The sequence below is a fragment of the Trichoplusia ni genome, chromosome 21 (genome assembly GCF_003590095.1).
Source record: "Trichoplusia ni isolate ovarian cell line Hi5 chromosome 21, tn1, whole genome shotgun sequence".
Taxonomy (NCBI): domain Eukaryota; kingdom Metazoa; phylum Arthropoda; class Insecta; order Lepidoptera; family Noctuidae; genus Trichoplusia; species Trichoplusia ni.
Window position 1 is genome coordinate 2,561,027 of NC_039498.1, and position 23,604 is coordinate 2,584,630.

General features: G+C 33.1%; 1 protein-coding gene across 14 annotated transcripts in view; it reads right to left on the reverse strand.

Annotated features, from left to right (window-relative positions):
• LOC113504335 (coiled-coil domain-containing protein AGAP005037) overlaps window positions 1-23,604 on the reverse strand; it is a 269,885-nt gene that overhangs the window by 157,932 nt on the left and 88,349 nt on the right. For 2 of the 14 annotated variants that reach the window (XM_026886605.1, XM_026886604.1), the window contains exon 1: window positions 1,316-1,814. The exons of the other annotated variants lie outside the window; for them this stretch is intronic. In XM_026886605.1, coding sequence (XP_026742406.1) covers window positions 1,316-1,409 — 94 coding nt within the window. In that variant the 5' untranslated portion in view covers window positions 1,410-1,814. Of the gene's footprint in view, window positions 1-1,315; window positions 1,815-23,604 lie in introns of those variants that run through there. 14 annotated transcript variants of the gene reach the window in all.

A 23,604-nucleotide genomic window follows, 5' to 3' on the forward strand; every position in this document is an offset into this window, starting at 1 on the left:
AGTTGTGAGATCCATGTAATACCAAGTCGGTTATTAATTTATTCAGTCTCTACTTAAGTGACTTTCTGTCTAAATACGTCCAGTCTTTAAGACCCCAATCGTGGTCCATAACAATTGAAAATCAATTTTATTGTGTCTGGAATCTCCGTACTCGAAGCATTAAGTTGGTACGTAATAATTAACAGCATCTTATAGTGACGTATATCAATATTAAAATTCTTGAATGTTTGTATAAATATATCGAGACTTGGCCATGAGATTGCAAATTGCGAAAGGCCATTTCATTGAGAGTGACAAAATTAAGAAATTTGACCCGTTATAATTCTTAAAATACTGTTTTAAATTGAATGAAATTTGAAATATACGTGTCTTTACAATGCCTGCATGGTTACTGAATTTCAGTCTTCTAGTTTTATTCACAACAAAGTTACAGAGGTTCGAAAATGGTCTGAATTGCTTCGAGAAAAGGATGGTACGGCCGTGACGCTTTTTTGCTCGACTTGGTGGGGGAACGGCGGTGCCCCCAGATAGCAATGAGCAAATTATTTCATTTAAGTTTTGTAACTAGTAAATCATCAGTATTGAGTTGGAATTTACTTAATTTGTCACCGTTCATGTTACTTTCAAAAATATCTATTAAGATGTAAAGTCACCAAGTGTAAACAATAATACACCAACTCATGTTCACGACTCAAACTAGCTCTAAGAACTTAAAAGGCTAAAAGTACACGACACCACTCAAAAGACCCGAGTCCTGTCATGACCAACGAGCCTAAGTCCCGTAACACTGACGTCTTGAAATGAAGACTTAAAGACTCGATATTCTTACAACATTATTCAGTCAATTAGCTAAATTTGACTTTCTACATTTGAAAGGTGTTTTTTTGTCGGTCCTATTAATATTAAAAAGTGAGATTTGACGCCTAGTTTTTAAGTTAACTCAATAAAGCGATTGCTAGTGGGAACTTCCAAGTCTTATGTCGTATCTACATTATACTAAATAATAACGCCGAAAAGCTTGTTTGTTTGAAGGCATTAATCCCAGGAACAAATTGTCCGTTTTAAAAAATTATTTACATTGCACTTGATTTAGGCTATAAAATATACTATCACGCTACGATAAATAGGAGCAGAGCAATTATGAAATATGTTATCAAAAACGGGGACAAGATCCGTGAACTTTAAATCTGCATATTAAATTTTGAAAATCAGTATCGCCTGCGTGATTACGAAGATATAAGACATTCGTACCCACGCAGGCGAAGTCATACACAACAGCTAGTGTAATATGAACTCTTTATTAGACAGCTCTTACCATTCTCCCGTCCTTTTCTCTTCTTCTTCCCGCTCGAGCTCGAAGACTTAGATGTCTTCTCCGACTTGTCTTTACTTTTCCAACGGCTTAACATTTTCACTTATTCACAATACGCACTTCACATCTTACACAATACATTGTCCTAACTATATTCTATTAATTTATTCATTTTAGTTTATGAATATTTTCGCACTCACTTCACCGCACATCCTTGCGATACATCTTGGTAAATTGTTCTAAAATTCACTTATTGGTGTTATTTGAGTTTGTTATTTGATATGCATTGATTCGTTTATATCAATTCCAGTTTTGTGTTACGGAAACGTTCTAGAATGATCGATGCATTATCGACATTAGTCTTTTTTCGTTTACTGTATATTTTTGACACTGTTTAAAGCTGACTATTTAGAAATACGATTTTATATCTAACATTTGGCACTATACCTGTTTGGGAAAAATAAACAAGATCGAAATTTAGGGTTAGCCACGGGTGCGTAGTTTCATAATAACTGAATTAGTCAATCGCTTCACTAATGAAATATTTTTATTTGTATAATTCAACAGTATGTGTATCTGTAACTCCTCCTAAATGACTGCATTGATTTTAATGTTTTTTTATGCGTTTCCATAACGACTTGGATGGTTTAGACAATACCCGCCCTCCAGAATGAAGTTTTCTGGGTCAGCTAGTTTTATTATAGATTTTTGAGTCAGTTTAGCATAAGCAATATTGCTGATTCTCATAATGTAATAGTTTCCGATAGCAAACAGGATCATATTAATGCTCTACCCGGACTTGTAGTTTATTACTGTGTTCTCTCATATCAAATCTTTATTGGAAAAATCAAGAGTTACCAAGAATTGAATATTATATTTTCCATAAATTTGCATCCAGGAACAATGTTTTAATATTGCATCGCCCATGAAAACTAAACTATTATACATATTCCGATCTACGCGTTGTTTAGTAAACCACTGAGTGCGTCATGTCACGGGTTCAATCCCTGCATAGAACGTTTTATGTCGGGGTGGCTGTTTGAATATGGTTTGAAAGTATTTTTATAATCATTTTCAAAAATCTTTTTATTAAAATAATTTATATTTTTTTTATGTTATAAATAATAACATTTATCAGCCAGCAAGGTTAAGGTCATAGTAATTACCTAATTGTCATGAACTTACGCGGTACCTAATTAATTTGAATATAATTAGATGATATTGTCACTAATTAGTTGTATTGTCGTCTGCCTGCGTATAATTAAGGTAAATGATTTCGCAGCTTCAGAAATCTCACTAAAGTTACTAGCAGTTACAGTTGCGGAACAAAATATGCTACAGCCTTCTTTATAAGTATGTTTCTCTGTTTTGTGCATTCGTAGCAATAACTTTAAAGAGCACTGTCTACGCACAAATAAATTTCACTTACTACGAAACACGGCTACGCGAGAACCTACGACCGTAGCTAATTCAGAATCAAAGCATTCAGAGTTTCTGATCTGATATAAAGCTTTTAAGTAGAGCTTTTATTAATGATTATCTTGAATTTTATTTATTGGTTTAATTGTGAGAAAAAAAAACTTGAAACAAAGTATCTAGCAGATCCAGGTTTCATTACTTTGACCAATGGCTTAAAGTTCGGTAGTCTACAGGCGTCATCTAAAGCAGTAAACTGAGCTTAATCAAAACATCATATTTAAAAAGTACTCTATGCTAATTTACATATTAATACCCCATGACTTTGGCCGATTCTTGGTTATGCAAAATCCTTGCTTTGTACTTCTATCCTATTGAAAGCACAAGCATAAACATAAGCAAAGCATTTTGGAAAGCAATTAATCGTTCGTGTTTACTGAACCGCTCTCCTTCCTATTGAAAAGCTCTACGATTTGTTGTAAATCTCATAACGAGCAATCGTAAGTGAGAGGCCTCCTCATCGATTGCTTATTATACCTGCTTTGGTTCGCGTAAGTGTATTCAGACAGGTATAACTCGTTAAAACCATTTGAAATGTACGATATCATTCGATTCATCCAATAGAAGGGGCTACGGTACGAAAACTCTACCACGTATCACGTTTGTTGTTGTCGTATTTCCTCGACATGTTCTAGTATCTTGGTACCGGTCTCCCGTGTTTTATTAATGCGCCATCTGTTGCAACATCCGCGCGATTCGTGGAAATCTGTTGCACTAAAGGTTACCCGTATTGCACGTAGAGCGGCGACACTGGCCCACATCACTAAGGAAAGCTATGCGAGGTAGAGAATTAATTAAAAAAACCTGTATTAATTTATTCCAGTATAAATTCTATTTCAGTATAATATCGTTGTAAATTTAATGTTTGATTTTAAAATTTCTTTTAATTTTAGTTACATCATGTTAACCTATGACCCTTCTTATTTTTTATCTATACTGGCAGCTCCGTCGCTTTGGCAGTTCTGACATTGTTGTTTTGTCTGTGATTTATAGCTCTCATAATATATTTTATGAGAATTTAATCGCGTGTTAAAGCTTGTTGCATAGCCGTTGTAATACATATTTACGGGCTTAAATCTGAGCGAAAAATAGTGTTGTAACGAGTAGTTAAACATAAACTTTATATTTTCGTTGAAACTGGAACAGATGTGAGTGACTGAGAACATTTTGAGAAGTCTCGGAGTAAATAGACTTTGGTTTAATTTTATTGCACTAATTTGCGTTTAATAATCTAAAATTAATCTGCCGTGGCTCTAAAATCTTGTGAACATTAAATTATCTCTCGGAAAAGTTAAGTGCGCAATAATAACATTGATTTTTCAACCCAACATGGCGTGGAAATAACCAAAACAATTGACGTTGTTTATTTTTATTTGCTAGTTTGAGCTATCTTGCGAACATTAAAACAAGTACTGTCGATAAATTTGTATGTATAGAGTTGCTGTACCTACGAAGCCTTTATCAGGGCCCAGTTTAAATTAGAGCATTGTTAAGGGTGCTAGCGATGCAGTATTGATCTAGTACCAAAAATATGCCAGGCTAATCATATTAAGTGAGACTGCGCGCGCTTACACGGACAACGATTCCATCTAGACTTTACAACGTAATAGTCGGATAAAACTAGTGTTATAAACAAAGAGTTCGACACATTTATTCTTCAGTAAGTTTGAAGGACTGTAAATTTAATAATACAATATTTTCTATAAGTGTGTTCAACAAGGTGAAATTTTATTTTTTGATATAATTGTTTTACGTCAAGCAATGTTTTATTTAAATATTGATTATGTTGTTTTATACATTAAGGGCAATAGTTTTTTAATTTCAAAAGTGAAAACTGTGCTTTTGCGTCGTTAATGAAAGTGTTATGGCGTCTAAGGCATTTATTACGCATTTCATGAAAGACGTTTTTTTATTAAAAAGTACACGAGTGGCTCATACTTAAACCTCGAAAGAAAAACCGCCTACTAAATATAGAAAGGACCAAAATTAATTAGTATATACTTATTGATCTTATTGTTAAGTTTTGTACCTTAACTAATGAAACATTCCATTTTAGGCTTCAATTTGGTAGCCAATACGGGTCTCAACATCATTTTAAAGTTTCAAATAGCATTTCAATATATATCCAATTATATTTGAAATGCAAATGAGTGCTCATAAAGCCCTTTCATTTGCAATCACAGGGGCCATATTGTAGTTTATATACGAAAACAAGATGGTGACCTCAAGGTCAAAATAACATTGAAACTATTGCTTTAATGTATGTACAACATTGACAATATTTGCCACTTTTTACAAATGAATGTATTTTTTGTTTTAATTATGAAATTTGAGTTGAGTAGGTAAATGTTTTTATTTTCGTATGCATGATGTACGCGCTCTTTATTTTGTCAAATGCTTTGTTTTAAGTATTAATTATTAAATGTAAGTATATGTGTTGAATACATCTCGAGAGTTCCCATGTAAGTATTAGTGTGTTATTAGTAAAAGCCCTGTTTAATTACAGCCCAATTTGTATCAGAAGTACAAATGAGAACTATTAAATAATGTGACTTCTGTGAATTGCAAATGTAACTTCTAATGACTCTACTTTCAACAGTAAAACATGAGGTTACATTACTAAAAATCTACACAATCCTTAACACAGAATCTTCATTTTTAATTATAAGTAACTGTTCAACTAAGAATTAGTATTCATTCAATTGTGGTTCCAGCCATATTCTCTAAATCAGAGTAAACATTTACGGGATATATATAACCCTTTTTGCTGATATTTGCTTTCAATCTAATAAAAATTTTCAAAAAATGTGTCATTAACTTAAAATATCTTTATAAAGCACCCATTTAAATTTTGTAGGTTTTTTTGCCACTTTTTTGCTATTTATCCGTCAACAAAAACACCTCTACGTTGCTCTCTATAACAACACAAATCTCCTTTAAAATCAATAACAAGTGACAATTTTTGATGATGTAGTGCAGTGTGTTTTCTATAGTAATAGTACACCACACATATCCCATAACTATAGTATTGTAACATTCTAACATTGCTCTGGAGCACATTCAAATATAGACATTATTTTTTCACCATAAATAGATGGTGCAGCAAAGCTAAAGCAGAAATATTTTTGTTGCCCTCTCTTTTTCTAAAGCAGTATTTTTTTTGCATCATCATCTTTTTATTTTAAAACAAACTCAGTGAATCAATTTTAACTGATATGATTTAAATAAAATTTTACTTTAAAAACCGTTGTTATAAAAAGTAAATAATCAGAGGTCAGAGATCAATTAAAACACACCTTTTATATAAGAGAATTGCTATTTAGGTTTGATAAGAAATGGTTAAGGTTTTTCTGTGACAATGTAGAGCACAGCAAAGAAAATAAAGAAATAGACACTTACCATGTATACCAAATTGAAAGAGAGATAGGTGTTAATAATACAACTTACTATGACAGAAATTAAATGAAAACACAAGTCACTTCACTGACAAAACATTTCAGTTTTTTTTTTCACAAAGCAGGACTGTATTGACTCTCTTTTTTAATAAGATACAGAATCTTAAACAGGACTCATAACACACTGATACTAAGCTTAGGTATTATGCTAATGTATGAAATCATTGTTAAACTATATGTTGTTCTTGCTACACTTGTATGTAGCAAACTCAACATACACATCCTGACGATATTGATATGTGTGTAGTGTAATAAATGTTTCCAAGCAACTTTAAATATAAGCAATATGTGTATTCTATGCTTTATAAATGTTCTCCTACTCTTCCCTCTGTCCTCTATGTTCTCAAATCTTCAAACAATGCTTAGATCTGTTGGTTGTGCTTTTGTCAGAATAGCTTTTATACCCCTCAGGTAGAGACTATCACTACCATTTAAATTTGAATAAATAAGTTATAAATTAAACACAGACACAATCCAAATTTATAGTATTTTTTCTAAAATATTGATATTATAATCAAATCTAAGCTAAATTATGAATATAACAAGTTAGCAGACAATTTTCATTTTGAATCCCACTGATTGTTCGACAACAATAAAAAAAGAACTACAACATTGCTAAGAAAACATCAAATTAAGGAAAATAAAGCACCTAAATTGTGTCTATTCCTAGAAATCTTAGCCTTAAATTGAAAAAGGAGAGCTAAATATTACTCTCAGAAATTGAAAATGTGTACACTAATTATATCATGGTACATGTTACAATTCATGTAATATTTATGACAGTCATTTTACTAACTGACTGAACATTATGCATGTCACCAGTTAATGTAAGCTGTAGATTTTCAAATGTTTGTATCCCCAAATGTGCAAATAAACCAGAAAATATATGTTGTGTGTTTCCTATTTGCTCTTCCTGCTTTTACTTTCCTGTTTTGTAAACACTCTCACTTATAGCGCAATGTAGCATTTATATTTTAGTTCAATTATTATTTTATAGTAAATGTTGACATTTGTTGAATTATATTTTTGTTTTTTTTTTTTAAGTTGCTTATATGACATACTCTTAGAATGTCATTAGAAAAGTGTATATTTGTTTTTTTTTTAACTGAGAACTTAGAGTAAATTTAATATGATTTTACAATAACCATTTCAGAACCGCCTTTTACTTTATTTTTGTGTCTGTTTCTATTGAATTTAGTAGAGAGTTTGTGCATGTCAAAAGTAGAGTTACATTGTGTTAAGTAGGCAATTTCTATATGATTTGTCATTATGTTACATATAAATGTGTTAGATGCTTCTGGAACATGATACCTTGTAAGTGGCACAATAAAAGCTTTTAGAACGTGTTACGTTTGTTTGCTTATTTTTCTTATTAGATTTAAGAATTTAAAATTATTGATGTTATATATTAGGTGTTGAAAAAGGCAAGTACTGTGATAGAGCTTCTGGTATTATTACCCCAATGTTCTGGTAATGCGCCATCTAACCGTTTGCAAGCGTACTATTTAAGGGATGCACTTTGCAACTTTCCGTGGCGTAGTTCCCGGATTTTCACGCAGAGGGCGCTGTTCGTAGCGCCAGTTCACAAAGACACCGCGACCGTCAAACTGTTTCTCTCAAACTTTACGTGTGTAGAAAGCGTTCCATCCAAACTCTTAAATCATTGAAATTTATCACACAATAATAATATAAATTTCGTTAAAAGTTTAAAGCTCGTTTAGTTAACGTTTAACCGAAACATGTTAAAGTCGTAGCTCAAGTTACGTGTATGAGAAAAACATGTTTGATTGTCTCGGTCGTCCATAGCAAAACAAGTGAAGACGAAAAATGTTAAAATCGCTTTTTTAATTGTTATTTATAAAGAGAATAGGAAATACTTAATTCTGAAATAGGCTTTGTTATAGGTGAATAGGAAATAGGTATTCTTATATTTTTTGCTTTACAGGGCATACAGGGAAACTGAAGACAGCTCCATCTCATGAAAGTTCAGCGAATGCAGTTGCAACGCCCAGTTTAGTAGTACTGCCTGAAAACGACAGGTGGCGTATCCGTCGCCGCCCGAGAATTTTCCCGTAAGTTGAAATATCTCTATTTAACGAAATTGGTTTTAAGTAGATTTATTTCGCGTATGGAACAATGTAATGAGTAATGAATATGATGGAAAAGGTTTTAATGTAAATGGAAAATATATTTTCCTGATAAGAACGCCATCTGTCGGTGTTTGAAGTTAAATTTTTGCTAGCTTTTCCGTTTCTTGCAGAGTGCATTTTGCACAGAGATTTATCTCGGTAGAGCAATTTTAGAGAATCACTTTATGAGAAAATTAATAAATAATTATTTATACGTTTGTGTTATTTTATTTCCGTTCGATAGTGCGAAAATTAGGTACTTTAAATAGAATTAGGCTCCGTTAAGTGTTTTTGGTTATGAGTCACGGTAAAGGTAGATAGATGGCGTGCTTAAAGGTATCGTAGATGGTATAAAACTGAAAGAATATGCAACCTTATTACTTTAACATAAGGTCTATCGGTGTTATGTTACTGGTGATGTGATGATCAAGTTCATGAAATGTAGAGTCAAATTTTTACAAGTCTATTTATACTTTCGCTATTAATTCGCTAGCCATTTTTTTAATAACAAACAAGAATAAAAGCAACCCATTAATGGGTTTCGAAAAAAACTTTTATTAAATTCTACTTAGAATAAGGTTCTTACGTCTTTCATTTATTTCGATATTTAGTTTTGTGAATTGGCAGTCGAAACCTGTCTTTACTTAGAGCATGCACGTAGCGTGTTGAAACGCGCTCACAAAAAGTTTGATTGGATATGTTTAAGCTTAATTTATTAGTCTTCATAAATATGAATGAGTTATCTAAACCAAAACTAGCCTTGTTTTGGCTTGGTTTTCTGAAGTTTATAATAGAGTGTACAAGTGTCTTATAAATCATCAACGAGCCGAGAACGAATGTTGAAAAATCGTAAGAGATATAAAAAATATTTTATAGTTTTAAAGGTAAAGTCACAAAGACGGGGTGTCATTTACTTCGCTTTGCTTTAAGATGCTTATATAAATAATTCTTAAACCACTTGAGTGAATTTTTTATTACTCTTAAACTATGAACCATCATCAGCTTTTGATCCCTGGGACGACTTTTGTAGGACGAAGCATAAAAAAGTAAAGGTATAAATAAAGTATCGTCATAAAGACGCGTGTTATCACCACAGACGCGCTTTTGTGCAGTGAAAAAGTCAAACGAACTGTTTTCATAAGCTTAAAATAAGCACGTACACAGCGTAGCGTCCTTAACACACAGTGTAACTTTTAATTTCAGTTATATATCATTTTTAAGTAAGCTATAATATTTTTTTTTCATTCATAACTGTATTTATGTATGTTTCAAAATCTAGGTCCGAGGTACCGATCGATATTATACGAAAACTACATGATAAGTGATCCTTTATACGTTAGAAATCAGTAATTGAATCAAATAAGCCGTTGCTGAATTCATCGTGCATAAACGCACAGATGAATATGTTTTTTTATTGTTTTCTCTTCGGTGTCGTTTGTAGCAGCAAACAATCTTAGAAAAAGAATGTAGATTGCACTTCTCTACTTACTTTTTTTATTACAATAACAACATTTATATGGACAGATACGTCATACATGACGTGTATAAGGAATTATTTTCAGTCAATATCACCAACAATTTCATGAAATCCAAAAGAGGATTTTAATTGAACTTTGATAACAAAGCGAGTTCGGTAGAAATTGGTTTATTAGTTATTGCATGTTAGCGATTCCCGCCGGTCACGTGTCGTCGGGATCGCTATACGAGCCGCAACAATTTTTAACGAGACTGCCTTTTGTGACGTCATTCCGTAGTTCGGAATTCATAGTGACGTGATGGTCTTTTTAATAACGTCTGCTTGTTAGGAACAACATGAAATGTACTAGGTTTTTCTTATTGAGGGTTGCAGTAACTTTTTGTATTCCATATATTGTTAACACTTAAGTAAAATAACCAGTTCCTTTTTTTTCAAAAAATTGACGAATTCTCGCTATTTATGAAGAACCTATGGCTATTTTGGAACAGACCTAGTCTAATGAATGTATCATGTTTTTATCAATATGATTTGAAAACGTATCGTGTCCCACACGTATATTTTGATCATCAAATAGCTACGTTGTACAGATAAAAGCTAACACTTCAATTTTGTATTTTTTGGGAATTCTAAAATCTACCATAAAACAATCTTTATGCAAATATATTCGTAAACAATTTCCCCTTTCACGGCAACCAAAATAATTATTCTTTTAATTTCCTCATCCTAAATATATTAGCATGAGTAAGAATATCTGAGATTCTAAATGAAACATCTAAGACGTTTGTGGTAGTAATAATATTTAAACAAAAGTGCTTCATAATACAAGCCGCCATCTTCGTAATTATACTGAGTTGTTCAGTCAGTCTATTGTCAGTAACAATGCTAGCTTTTCTAAGGTCGTTAACCAGTTACAGAGTTAAGGAGGTATTGCTTCAAGCGCTCTATTCCACTTCATGAATTTCTAATTATTTTATAATACTATTAAAGTTTCACTACATGACGTAATGCAAATTTAAAAATTTAAGGTTATCTTTACTTTATTATCTTACATTTTATTCAACCTCAAGTAAAAATAATTTCTAACTATAAACATTATTAGACAACCTTCAATACGATTTTCCGTAGAGTTTATAACAAGGTACTGTACAGTATAGCCTGAGCTTTAGGAGTTTTAATCGCGCCGTCAGCAAAATTCTAATATGATTGAAACGTGATCCACAAAGGGAAGAACGACCAATGACAGACCTTTAAGATCTAACGCACCTTGCTAAGCAGATTACATCGTGAAGAGAGTATGTTGCATGAATCTTGTATGGCTTCATACGCCTCAGAAGCTTTTGTAAGGATATTTGTCTGGTGATATGATTTTATTAAAAAACGGGCTTGACTAGACTTAAGAGACGCTAACTAAAACCATAATACTTAGTAAGAAACTCAAATTATAAAGACAGAGAAAGCTTTTATTTTATGAGTTATAATAAAGTATAAAAAAAATATTTCAATACATTTTTACTGCACGGCTTTTTAAATGTACGTTGATGCGAACAGTTCATCGCACCGTAAAATCATTCCATATTTTCTGATAGAGAAACTCCTGAATGCATAAAAGCATCTCCGGTAATAATGGAAATAGAAATCTCCGATAGGCCAGCCTCGCCGTGCGGATGAAAGACAATTGCGCATCGAAGCGAACGTACTTAAAATGGCCAACTAGCGTTAACAATGCTCGCTGAAAAAGGAAAACTAGACGTCTAGGTTTTCTCAATCCCCACTCGGGTGGGCTCGGTAGAAAAACAGTATTAAAGTTTTTTATTTTGAGGGGAAAAGGGTTTAGGAGTTTCCGAATTCATATACTCGTAATGCCCGAACATAAATATTCTGCTGAAAGCTTTTGTATTGAAGTTTGAAGCTTCGAATGTTTTTTTTTGGTTTGATGGTCTTGTCTGACTTTTATAAAGAATAACTAACTCAGTTATTTATTTCCATTTTGAAAACACTCTTAAATACTAAAATGAATAATAAAAAAACAATTGATTAATAAAAATTCTTCCCATGCGAGCAGATAAAATATTTCAAAATAAATTTAAAGTATTCTAGAAAGTCAAGGGTATTTTTATAAAGTATCAAAGCCGAAGTTGAACAGACCGACACATATAACCTGCTTTATTCTCTGATCTGGTTTGGCAGACAGTATTTCTATCGGAAGTTTTATAAGCGGCTCGAGGTGTCAAGAAGCTCGGCATGGCGTCTCAAAGACAAGAGTCTTACTGACACCCTCGGTACTAGGATACTACTGAACTGAAGAATAACTGGAAATATGTTAAAAAACTAATTTTCATTTTGGAACTACATAAATTCAGGAAAGGTAGTCTATGTTACAAAACTGTTTTTTTTTAATGGAACTACTCTTTGTCACGGATGAAGTCTTACAGTTCTCAAGTAGTAATAAACCTACGCCTGAAAATAGCAAAACAGATTATCTATATTGGTACAACAAAGTATAACAGTTGCATAAATTCTAAACTTCAGAACGAACTATTTGCATTAATCTACGTCGTACCGACTACACAAAGTCTTCATTTTGAATTTAAATGCAAGAATTGGTGGCAGAATGGACTTTACAAGGAGCCGTTGGGAGTTAGTCATGCGCTCAAGTGACGTGCCGCTTGAGGAAACCCTAGGAAATACGAGGTTTTAGATGAATGCCGGGTGTATGCGACTCCGCCAAGCCGGTAGACAGAATTGTAGCGGAATACGGAGAAATCTTCCTTCAAGAGATTCTACCGTCGTTCTTACAAAAATACTTAAGTCTCAGTGAAAGTTGTAGTTTATTTTTAGTGAATGACGTCATTGTAGAGAGACACAGTAAAGACTACAGTAAAGTACAGTAAATACAGTAAAGACTACTGTTTATTCATAGTTTTCTACGGATATTAAGATTGCAGAAGGATTTTTATAAGTTCTACTTGCGTGTCGGTTTTTTCATAGTTAAAGCGACTACTAAAATTGGTTAGCAATCAAAAAAGCTTTTCATATGTAACAAAGTTAATTAAGATCTAGCAACGCAAAATTGTGCCAAATTTTTCAAAAGCTATGAAACATTCCTGATTCTGCTTCGATTCCGAAAAATCCTGGTGAAATCGTTTCACTCGGTCAAAGTCATGCATTGCAACGAGAAATTTCTCGGTCGTTCCTGCTTGCTAGTTTGAAGCGCCTGAAAATATGATGTTATTTTCAACTGGCATCCTTCAAGTTCAAATAAAGTTTTCAACTTCATTATTATGACATCATTTTGTTAACATTGCTCTACATATTTTATTATTTAGAGCAAGAACATTGTAGCATTGTTTCCAATATAAACCATTGTTAAACATCATCGTTGAAACTTTCAGAAAATTTCTGCATCACAAAAAGTTTTGAGCGGTGTTGATTTTCCGTATAAAGCAAAAGTTAAACTAGACAGCCTTTACACTATCTACGTCGAGGGAAATTAATTACTGCCTTATTGTTAATAACTTTCAAAGTCGACTTTCCGTTCAGTATCAAAGGTAAGCAAACACTGTATTTCTGCAGGCTCGGTCGGGACATCAAAGGCGGTGAAACCAATTGACTCGAGTTCCGGCTGATGAAAGTGACTAATCAAAATGATTAATACCGTAAGTGGAATATTAATTCGCCCGATACTGAGTGTTTCAAGTAAATTGAAATGTCACTTTTTATTTACTGGACTTTCAAGTTAATATCCCGTTCATTTCTAATTACTGCTTTTTATTTCGTTTCAGTTTTTTCTTTTTAGCAAATAGCAATTTCCTTCTATAACGTCTACCTTATAAGGAAGATTGTTTTTTGGATTTTTTATTACGTCAGATTTCTTTTTTTTCTTCCTTTATTCTTAATTTAATATCAAAATATAGTTTAAATACTTCCTAAAAATTATAATTTCTCATATTCACGCGTTTTTATAATCTAAATATTTCAGACGCAAAATAAAATTTACGTTTTAATTTTAAAATAACTAAACTATTAATGTGGCGCTGCCCTACTTCAGGAGATAATGTTAAGAACAAAACACAGCATAAAATGGTTTACGCGAAAACTTACTTAAGCTTTTAAAACTGTGCTTTAAAAATGGCGCTCCGAGTAAAACCGAGTATAAACTTTGAGGCTAATGTTGTTTTATGGTGACAGGTGAGATGTGATAATGGGATATCGTTTCTCAGGTGGGGATGGAAGCTGCGACCGTGTGATGTCGACGTCGTGTGATCGCGCGATTTCCGCTACTCGAATTGCCTAATCAACGCGAGGATAAGGTAAGTGGAAATTTGTCACCCTACTATATTTTCGGCCGGTTTCGATTTTTTCTTATTGACTAACACGTATTTTGACTGTGTGTTTTCTAGTTTGTGGGTTTTAAAAATTTGCCTTTATAGTACCACACAAAATAAACTTGCAACTTTAAAAGAAAAATACATTTACACACAAGTAGACGGATTTATTTAAAATTTAGAGAGAAAACCGACGTACTTTTTTCAACCCGGCGAAAAACTTTCCCTACCCTTGGGAAGGCGAATAAGAAGCGAAGGGTGGGGCATGCCGGCAAAAAACACCGGAGTACTCCTCCCCGCTCCCTTTTATCGAAACCTTCGTACGTCGTAGTACGTAACATAAACCCTTGTGACCTTAAGTATCGTCTATTGCATAATTTATCAGAATACGGGCTACTCATATAAAAAACTTCACATTGAAGTCACCTCAACGCCAAACGATAGGTAGGTATTATTTAAGTTGAGTTATAACAGCGTCTATTAAGGCAAAGCTTATTTTACGGCGAGTAATAAAAAAGGGATAAAATATTGCTCGGCTCTCATTAGATAATGCTATATTTTTGTGAGACACGTCTTATGCATGCCTCGGATAAATTTGCGTAAATGGCGAAAAGGTACCGAATAAGATTTTTTTTTAAGTTTTCGTATTAAATATTTGTTTCAGTTTGAAGTTAATATGTAAATTCAGGTATATAATCTCTACTCATTAAACTTTACAATATGCTGTAACGCTCATGATGTATAATATTAACATTTGATTTTAGTCCGTAACAATGTCTTGATTCCCTTACTAACTGTCTGTACCAAGCCACAAACGACTCGTATTTCCATGACAATACAGAATACTCTTATTTCAGCTCTGATTACAAGGGCACTACATTTAAATTACAATAGTATATTTCCATACAAGTCAAAGACAACAAAAGAAAGACCGCAGAATTTTTGAGTCGAAAATCAATGAAACTAAGTAGTGTAGAGACTGAATTTTCTATTCAAGACCAACAATTTCGACAACATTAGCTCTAGAAATTTTGATATTGACTTTAAAACGTTTCGTTGTATTATTCAAGTTCATTTGAAATACCGAGCGCGGTCCGAACCGATAAAGCCGCTGCTAACTTTTGCGGTCGAGTGAAATTTACGAATAGCTATTCGCTTGATAAATATTTTATTCGTTTAGTGTATTTTGAACGGTTTCTTTGAATTATTTATTACTTAAACGTCGCATTCTAGGCAGTAGTGATTAAAAGTCGCGATCATTTATTGAATTTCTGTTGAGTGTTTAAATATAGCGATGTTATTAAATTGCAGAGACTAAATTCGTTTGGAAATTGATACGTTAAAAATACCCATCTTAATTTAGCGTGGGAGTTTCGCACGGTAGGGTGAGGCTAGACTCCTCGCGAGACTACAACCTTCACGTATTACGATAAACGTACGCCATTGAAACGCTCTCATACATAAGGTTGCCTGATATTATTTTTGATATTAAAATCACTGTATGTCATGTAATGAGCAAATTATTTCCTTGAAACATTTAAAACATTGTTGGGATTTACTTATTTTACAATATAAATACTTTTTTTAATAAATTTAATTTTGATTTAATTATCAGGCCTGGCGTTTGTAGTTTTATTAATTAAGAAACGGAAAATATCTGTGAAATTTACGATATTTTGACAGTGAATTTTCTTTCTCAAACTTGTATAATTATTTTTTATTTGTGTTTAATTCAGATATTACCGAAATTATATCCAAAAAATGTTTGAAAAATTTTATCCGGCACATTCTCGTTTTACAAATTCTATTACTAAGTTAAAGCGAGATTGAAACTATTTTTTTTTATGTACGCAAGTATTAATTAATACAACTAGAATTTATTTCTGCCACCGCATCTACCTATTTTAATTAACGTAGCTATGAAAAAAAAAAAATTTGATCTACTATTTACATTATTACGTGTCTGTTATTAAATTTATTTTATATAAAAAGAAAAAACATTTAATTTTCTATTTAAATTAGAAGGAGTATAAATGAATGAAAGTGTCCAAAAATCGTGTTGATAACGTTGTAACTTTTCGGCGTATTATTTTACATGAGAATCGGAGCTCTCTAACATAAAATCAATACTAAAATAAGGCGCGGCATTCCGTATCGTGTAGATACGCAAGTAACGTTGAATTAAATTTGGTTTTATTATAATAATGCGCAATAAGTGGCGCAGTTTGTAATGTAAGAAAATATATTTTTTAATGAACCGTCGTCGTAAATACGTAAATTTTATAAAAAAAAATAGAGCTGCACGTCAAAGCACTTTTTTGTTTTTTTATATTTTTATTATTTTATTAAATATTTTTTTTTCAAATTTATTTTAAATAAATACTTACTCCGTTTTATTTTCATTTATTTATAAAAAAGTACTTTACGTAATGTAAAATAATTATTTGTATTTTTTTAAATATAGACTTAACAATAATTTAACCATTCTGTTGCCAGATTGTTTTAAGATAAATGTAAAATTATATAATTAATTAAATATAACTTTTTCAAATTAGTAGTAGTCAAAATATATTTTATTACTCGAACACGAGGCTTTACTTCTTTAAAAACCTATTGGTTAATAAGTAGTTTATTTTTTTATTAAATATTTAAGTAAGTTTATCACCCACTGTAGCCAACACTGTATATATACCCAATCGTAGTACACATTCGACACCGTAAACACAACTATGAATCACAGAAAGCTCCGGCAGTTAAGTTCCGCACCAATAAAATCCCACTTAACATATTAATATATAGTACAATGTTCCAAAAAAGTGTCAGCATAGCCTAGATTCCACAACAATTTTTACCAATAAAGTTGTTCCCGACACACAAAACTTGTTGGGGAGGACCGTCCGGGTCGGGGACAAATCCGTACTGATACCATGCGGATTATCCACAGGGGCGAATGGGAAAGCGGGATGAAAAAGAACCCCACCCGCCCCCACCCCGCTCGGCTGCGACTGTGTGTGTTCAAGGTATTCCTGGACACATGGGGCAGTAACCTCTCAAGAATTTTTGAGAATTTTAGAACTGAGACCGCGGAGGAAAATCATCGGGGAAAGTGTAGCGAGGTTTCTATATTTTTCGTTTGTTGCGAAATTGTATTCTTAATTGTGAGAGCATAAGAGGAGAAATTATAATAAGATTCTAGTAAAAAAAATGTGAAAGTTTAGAATAAATTGCAAACAATTAGATTACAAATAACTCACAACAAAAAAATATAAATGTTTCATTTTTAAATATTATAAGACAACCCAAAGTAAACCTGGTACTTAGCAATGTAATCATACTAAATATTAGTAAACAATTCAAAACGAATATAATCAATACTTAATGTTCCCATAACAGTTATCACAAGACGAACAATAATAATATTGTTATCTTAAACAACACTCAACACACACGCCTACCATAACAAATGATTGTCAAACAATCAAAATCGGAATGACCTGAATAGATCTAACATTTGAGATAATGGTCCGCAATTTCGCTATGGTGTTTGTACTAGTCTAACCAATGCTGCAATGGCTTAAAGTCTTCTCCGAGTAGCGGAGGGTGCGTAAGGAGCACTCACCCATCAAGACAATCGATCGGCGCTATAGCACAATCCCCATGTTGTGATAATTAAATAACTAACCGAGCTGCGACAGCCCTACTGTGCCATTGAGGCGTTGAGGCGCGCTAACCAATGCACGCTTCACTTAATGTATACCTACGCGTTTATTGTTAAACTGTCGCAAAATTAATCTGAGTATCTCGCTTTAAGACTAGATAGTGTTAAGAATCATTCTATTTTAATGTCAGTTGTTATAGTAGTTACAAGACTACTGTGAAACAAGGAACTTAATAAAATAGACTAAATGGTTTTTGTAATTTTTCATATAAATTAATCTGACCAACGCTTAAATGGTTCTTGAAAAAAAACCAATTAAATAAATATTGCCTTACTATCAATAACCCAACAGTTCATAAACCTATTAGTTCGTGAGGGATAAACGTACATTTTCAGAAGGTACAAATAAATCGAATTCATTTATTAAAGTTAAAAATGAATGTAAAAAGTTTCGAGCTAGTGGAAAAAAAATCACTCGATTGCAGAGGCATTCAATTCAGTGGAACAATAGCGATAATATTTATTCATATGTAAACAGATTTTGTGATTAAATCGACATAACACAGCTATCAGTATAAATAGCTGCAATTTACACCATTTAAAAGCTTTCAATGGAAATTTAAATACAAATGCAGCAGTTATTGGCGGGAGGGCGTTTTGATTGAAACAATATAATTTTTAACGACAAAATTTACGAATGTATTGGGCTTATATGAGTTCGATGCTGCAGTTTTTACTTGGCTATCATACTTCTATAATACATGGCATTATCATTCATCAACATCTAAAATTTGTATTATAAATTGGTTCCTTAAAATGGAATTCATTCCTGAATAACAAACAGGTTGGTTGGGATGAAATGCGTCGAATAGCACAGGTGGCTAACAGGTTGCTACGATTTTATTGTTGCCCATAATTACGAGGTAAGACGGAGCTTTGTAAATTAAACTGGGAACCATCTCGAATTAAACTATAATAATTTCCTCTCCAGCTCCTCCATAATAATTTCCGGTCTTCATTAAGTCTTGAATTCATTGTTAATAGGATTTTCATCAGATTACAGTCTGTTAGTGGTTGTTAGTTTGTTAATTACTTTATCTTTGCCTCAAGGTTTACAAACTCTACACTTTCATGTATTTTTTCCTCTGCAGTGCTAGCTTGTGTCCCTGGCTTGTGTCCCTGGCTTGAGACATCATCATTATTACTTTTACGTATTCAGTCTGCATACAGATGAGTACGGAGTTATTTTCTGTGCGCGTTCTATTTTTATTTGTATCTTCCTTCATGTTATGAAACGTTTGTTTAGAACATGCACGCGAACTTTGATGTGAAAGAGATGTTTGGAATCTTTCGTAAGATGTAAGTGTGATTTATTTTCAAATTCATTTACTTATGTTTCTTTTGTTTTGTGGATGTTTTTAATACTTTTTTAAATGATAGTCGATACATTTATGATTGTTAGAGGATTTTTTTTAATAAAACGGTTCCTATTTTCTGGGAGCCCTCCAATCCTTTTCTGCTAAAGTTTCCCGTGTTGAAATCCCAAGATAGGGACGGACAAAAGATGGGCTTTGCCGTAATATTGATTATTATATTCGAATACCCTGCCTTTTGAAATCATCATCTTTGTCTAAATTAATGAATATTTGAACTCTTATATTTAGACGTTTTTGATGAATCTGAATTTATTCACGAAATTAGTTGTAATATATTAATTATTGTATGATCAGTATTTAATATTACATTATTTAAAAAAATACGCACCGATGAGAACCTATTATGCAATATAAAAGGGCACATTTTTAATATAGATACTTATAGTTCAAAACGATCAGCCATGAAAAAAGCTGGCGCGTCGTCAGACTTTATTTGAACACCTCTTTCCGGCGGTTGATTCGCAATAATGAAGTCAGATTTTTATCGGACACCTGCATTTCACACTCCCCTCTACCACCATCCCGTAAAATAATATTATAGAGTTAGTGGAAGAGTGACAGAGAATTACACAGCGTAGTGCGGCTGCTCTCTTCGACAACGGCGGTAATATTACTATAAAAGGCTATGGTAGACACCCTGCACTCCCTAGCCAATTAATACAATTATTAAAAGTTCATTGATCTCAAACGAATGATCACAGTGTAGCAGTATTTTAGGTATTGTTCGTGTTGTTTTATGAGGACGTATAGCGGAGTTATTGTCCGACGGGTACTCAAACCGGCACAAAACACTTCGTTCTATTGTTCATACTGCACAAAGCACATCACTGTCTAGCACTTCTAGGGTTTGACGCAATTGAACAATTAATATTACGTATCTTCACGCAAAATGGAGAATTTCTTAGACTTAATTTTAAAAGAAATCCCATTTTATCGTCTCTTATAAAGCTTTTACAGTAAAACAACTGTCTTTTAGGCAAGACACATTAAAACCTATAACTACTTGAAGAAAAGTAATCACATCTTAACCAACCATTTTTCTACAAATAATATCGGTCTCACAAAACGAATAAAATCTCTACGAGTATTATAAACTAGAACTGTCATAGGCCTCAGTATCACAGTGAATAAAATATGGGCTATGTATCTGTATAGTATCAAGGTATCGTCCTTCCTTGTCACTCGCACAGACGGCCTACCAACCTCCTTTCGAAGTAAGACTGCCGCAGTTATACAAGTGAGACGGAGAGTTCTTAGACAACAGTTAGATAACAGAAGCAGCATATTGAGCTACAGTATCCATGTACATACATAACGTTCCTACGCATACTAATTATTGAAATATCCAAATAAATTCTAGAACGACATGTATAGTGAGTGTTTAGTTTAATTTATTTTTTTCTCCCTTCTCTCCACTTAATCATTTAAAATATTCGTTTTGACAATTCTCTTAAGCGAATAATACTTCTACTTAAATGAATCATCTATCACAATTATTTAGAGGAAACCTGGATTCCATGAAATCTGAAATCTTGAGGAAAAAATCTTTCCATGAAAGTTTGAGGCCTATGCTTATCACTGGAGCGTCAATGAGAAGTATACGTATCTCAAGTATTTTAATGAAAAAGTAGGTACCCTACTTCTACGATAAAACCATAATGAATCAACCTTCATTGAAAATTACCCAACACGTTTGATGCAGCGAAATACAAGATCATAATTTAAACTAAATGACGTTAGAGCTATTTAAACGCTCCTAAAAAGTGTAATTATCAGCTTAATTTCTAAAACAACTTGCCAAGTGCTGCGTCGCAACACACATCGTATTAGAAAACGAATAGAAAACTTCAAATCTGTGGGGATGACATTTCTTTTCAGTTCAATACATTTGAACGGTTTGATAGCGTTCGGAAAAATGTTACTTTAGAGCCGACCCTGATTCGCGATTGCGGTGCATTTACACGTAAAGATAAATAAAATTCCGAACTAGACTCCTCCTGTCTCTAGAAACGGCTAAAGTTAATTGAACAAATGGTTCAAAAGTAAATAAAATACACAATCCCAGACTTAAATCGAAAGATTCTTCTCTAGAGGAAAATTGGCAACGTACAATAGCACTGCAATTGTAGCTTGCCAATTTTTCTTAGAAAAAATAAAACTTAAGATACAACTCGGTTAAATAAAAGTAAAAACCAACGCGTTGAAAAATGTACCCTTAAAATTGCTATAAAATGTGCAACTGCAGATATTTCATTTTAAAAGTATAAAGAGAAATCCTCGTTGTTAACCTTTCATTAGCGATACGTAGTCTTTGTTAAAAATTTAATGAGTTGCGGGAAAGCCTGGCATTGTTAAATTTTCATATCATTGAAATACCTCTACCTTTAAACATCGCTGTTGCAATTGTAAAGGGAATATTGTAGCGCGTGTGTCAAATGAGGTGTTAAATGTGACCATTACACATTGGAAATAATGCCCAAGTGTCGGCCGCCGCGGCGGGGGCGCGGACGGCAGAATACAGAGTGAGAATTCGAATTTGAACCCCACTCGTTGAATTATTGATGTGACCCCCTTCGGGCACATTAATAATCAGCTTAGGTGGCAGGGAGAGCAGAAATAGTTACGAGAAAACCTTTTATAATATTCTTTGGATGGGATAAAATGAAATTCTTATTTTATTCTAACAAATTTTGATTTTAAGTTTTCCGTCAAGGTCCTTCTATTTCTGTTAAATCTAGACGGAAGTTTTAATGCCTACTAAATTAGTCTTTGTTCTTTTTTGTTTCTATTTCCGCATTATTCATTGCAATTGGTGCACAGTCAAAACATTGATGACAGACATTTATTAGCAAATTGCATCAATTAGTTAGATTGGCCAGACTAATTAGTTTGATAACCCTACCGTATGGCTGCCGCTGCCATTTCGATAGGTACGATCTACCTATAATAGGGAAATTCATATCTGCGATACAAATAAATAAATCACTAAAAGTGACACGTGATAAATTTAATATATGAAACTACTAATGAACATTGCCCTGCGGCGTCTGGCGCGCGAATCATGAACAGAATAAAAAAGCTGTCATAAAATAATCGTGCTTTATATATCAGCTAAGCCTCGCTGTTGCGTCTGCGGTTTGGTTGTTTCCTTTGATGTGATTTCAACAAAATTTCATTCATAATCCTATTCGTTGAAATTCTAGTCGTGATCAATTATTTTATTGTATCAAAAGCATAGGTGTTGGTTAAAAGTATACCTACCTAGCTACCTAAATACATGTACCTACATAAATGTATTCTGTCACGTAAAATTACCATATATACTTATAGATAAAATATTTGTGATTGCACACCACGAGCGTAGAGACTTTACAACTATTCATATTTTCATTACTGTATCTTGTGAATTACATGTTTCAATGACGAAAATACGTAATATTATAATTTAATAAGGCTGAGGATCGGTTTTCAGGTGGTATCTGTGAATTGGCCTGCGCCTGAAGCAATGGGCGTGATCCTTTAAACTTTAGAACTTCAAACTAAACTAACAAACTACTCTGTGTAAATTCTATTTCTTAGAAATGACTGCTGAGTGTCTGGTACTCTTGTTAATTTGCTTCTATTATTTTAGACCAGAAATAAGTATTTACTTAGGCCTATGTCCATCAGTGGACAAATATGGGCTGATGATGATGATAAAGTATTTTCGGAACGATACGGTAAATTTCAGGAAACAAACGAATATATTTCTACCGGAAAAATATCGGATGGGTCCGAAGTCCGTTTGTCCAAACACACGACAAATTGTGGCGCATCTTAGAAAAATACGGAAACAAACTCTAGGGTATGTTTTAAAGTCGAGACAAAGGTATAATATTTTATGTGAGAACAATGTTGCAAGACATCTGAACTGCTCTTTGGAGAATAAAACTAAAGCAGATTCAGGCAGACATGGTCTTGAACGTTTCACTTGTAAAATAAAATGTTTCCTTTAACATATGGTGGGTTTACATGAATTCGCGAAATAATTTTCAATGGTGCCTACTAATCTATCGTTCGAGCCGCGTCGCAAATACCATTTTCATCGTGTAATGGTTAGTTTCCACCGGCAAATACAGAAATTCCTGGCTTGTATTAATACAATAGATCTGTTCACGTTTAACGAGGCAAATGCGAAAGCTAATGAATGGCTGAAACTGCACCGCAAGGGATGATCGGCCACGTTGTGTAATTAAAACGGTAAGTAGTGCAAGCCGGTTTTATGATGAAACCCCTATCTAATCATTAGTTGGTACGTTGCTTTATAAAACAATATGAGAGGATTCTAATCTTCTTC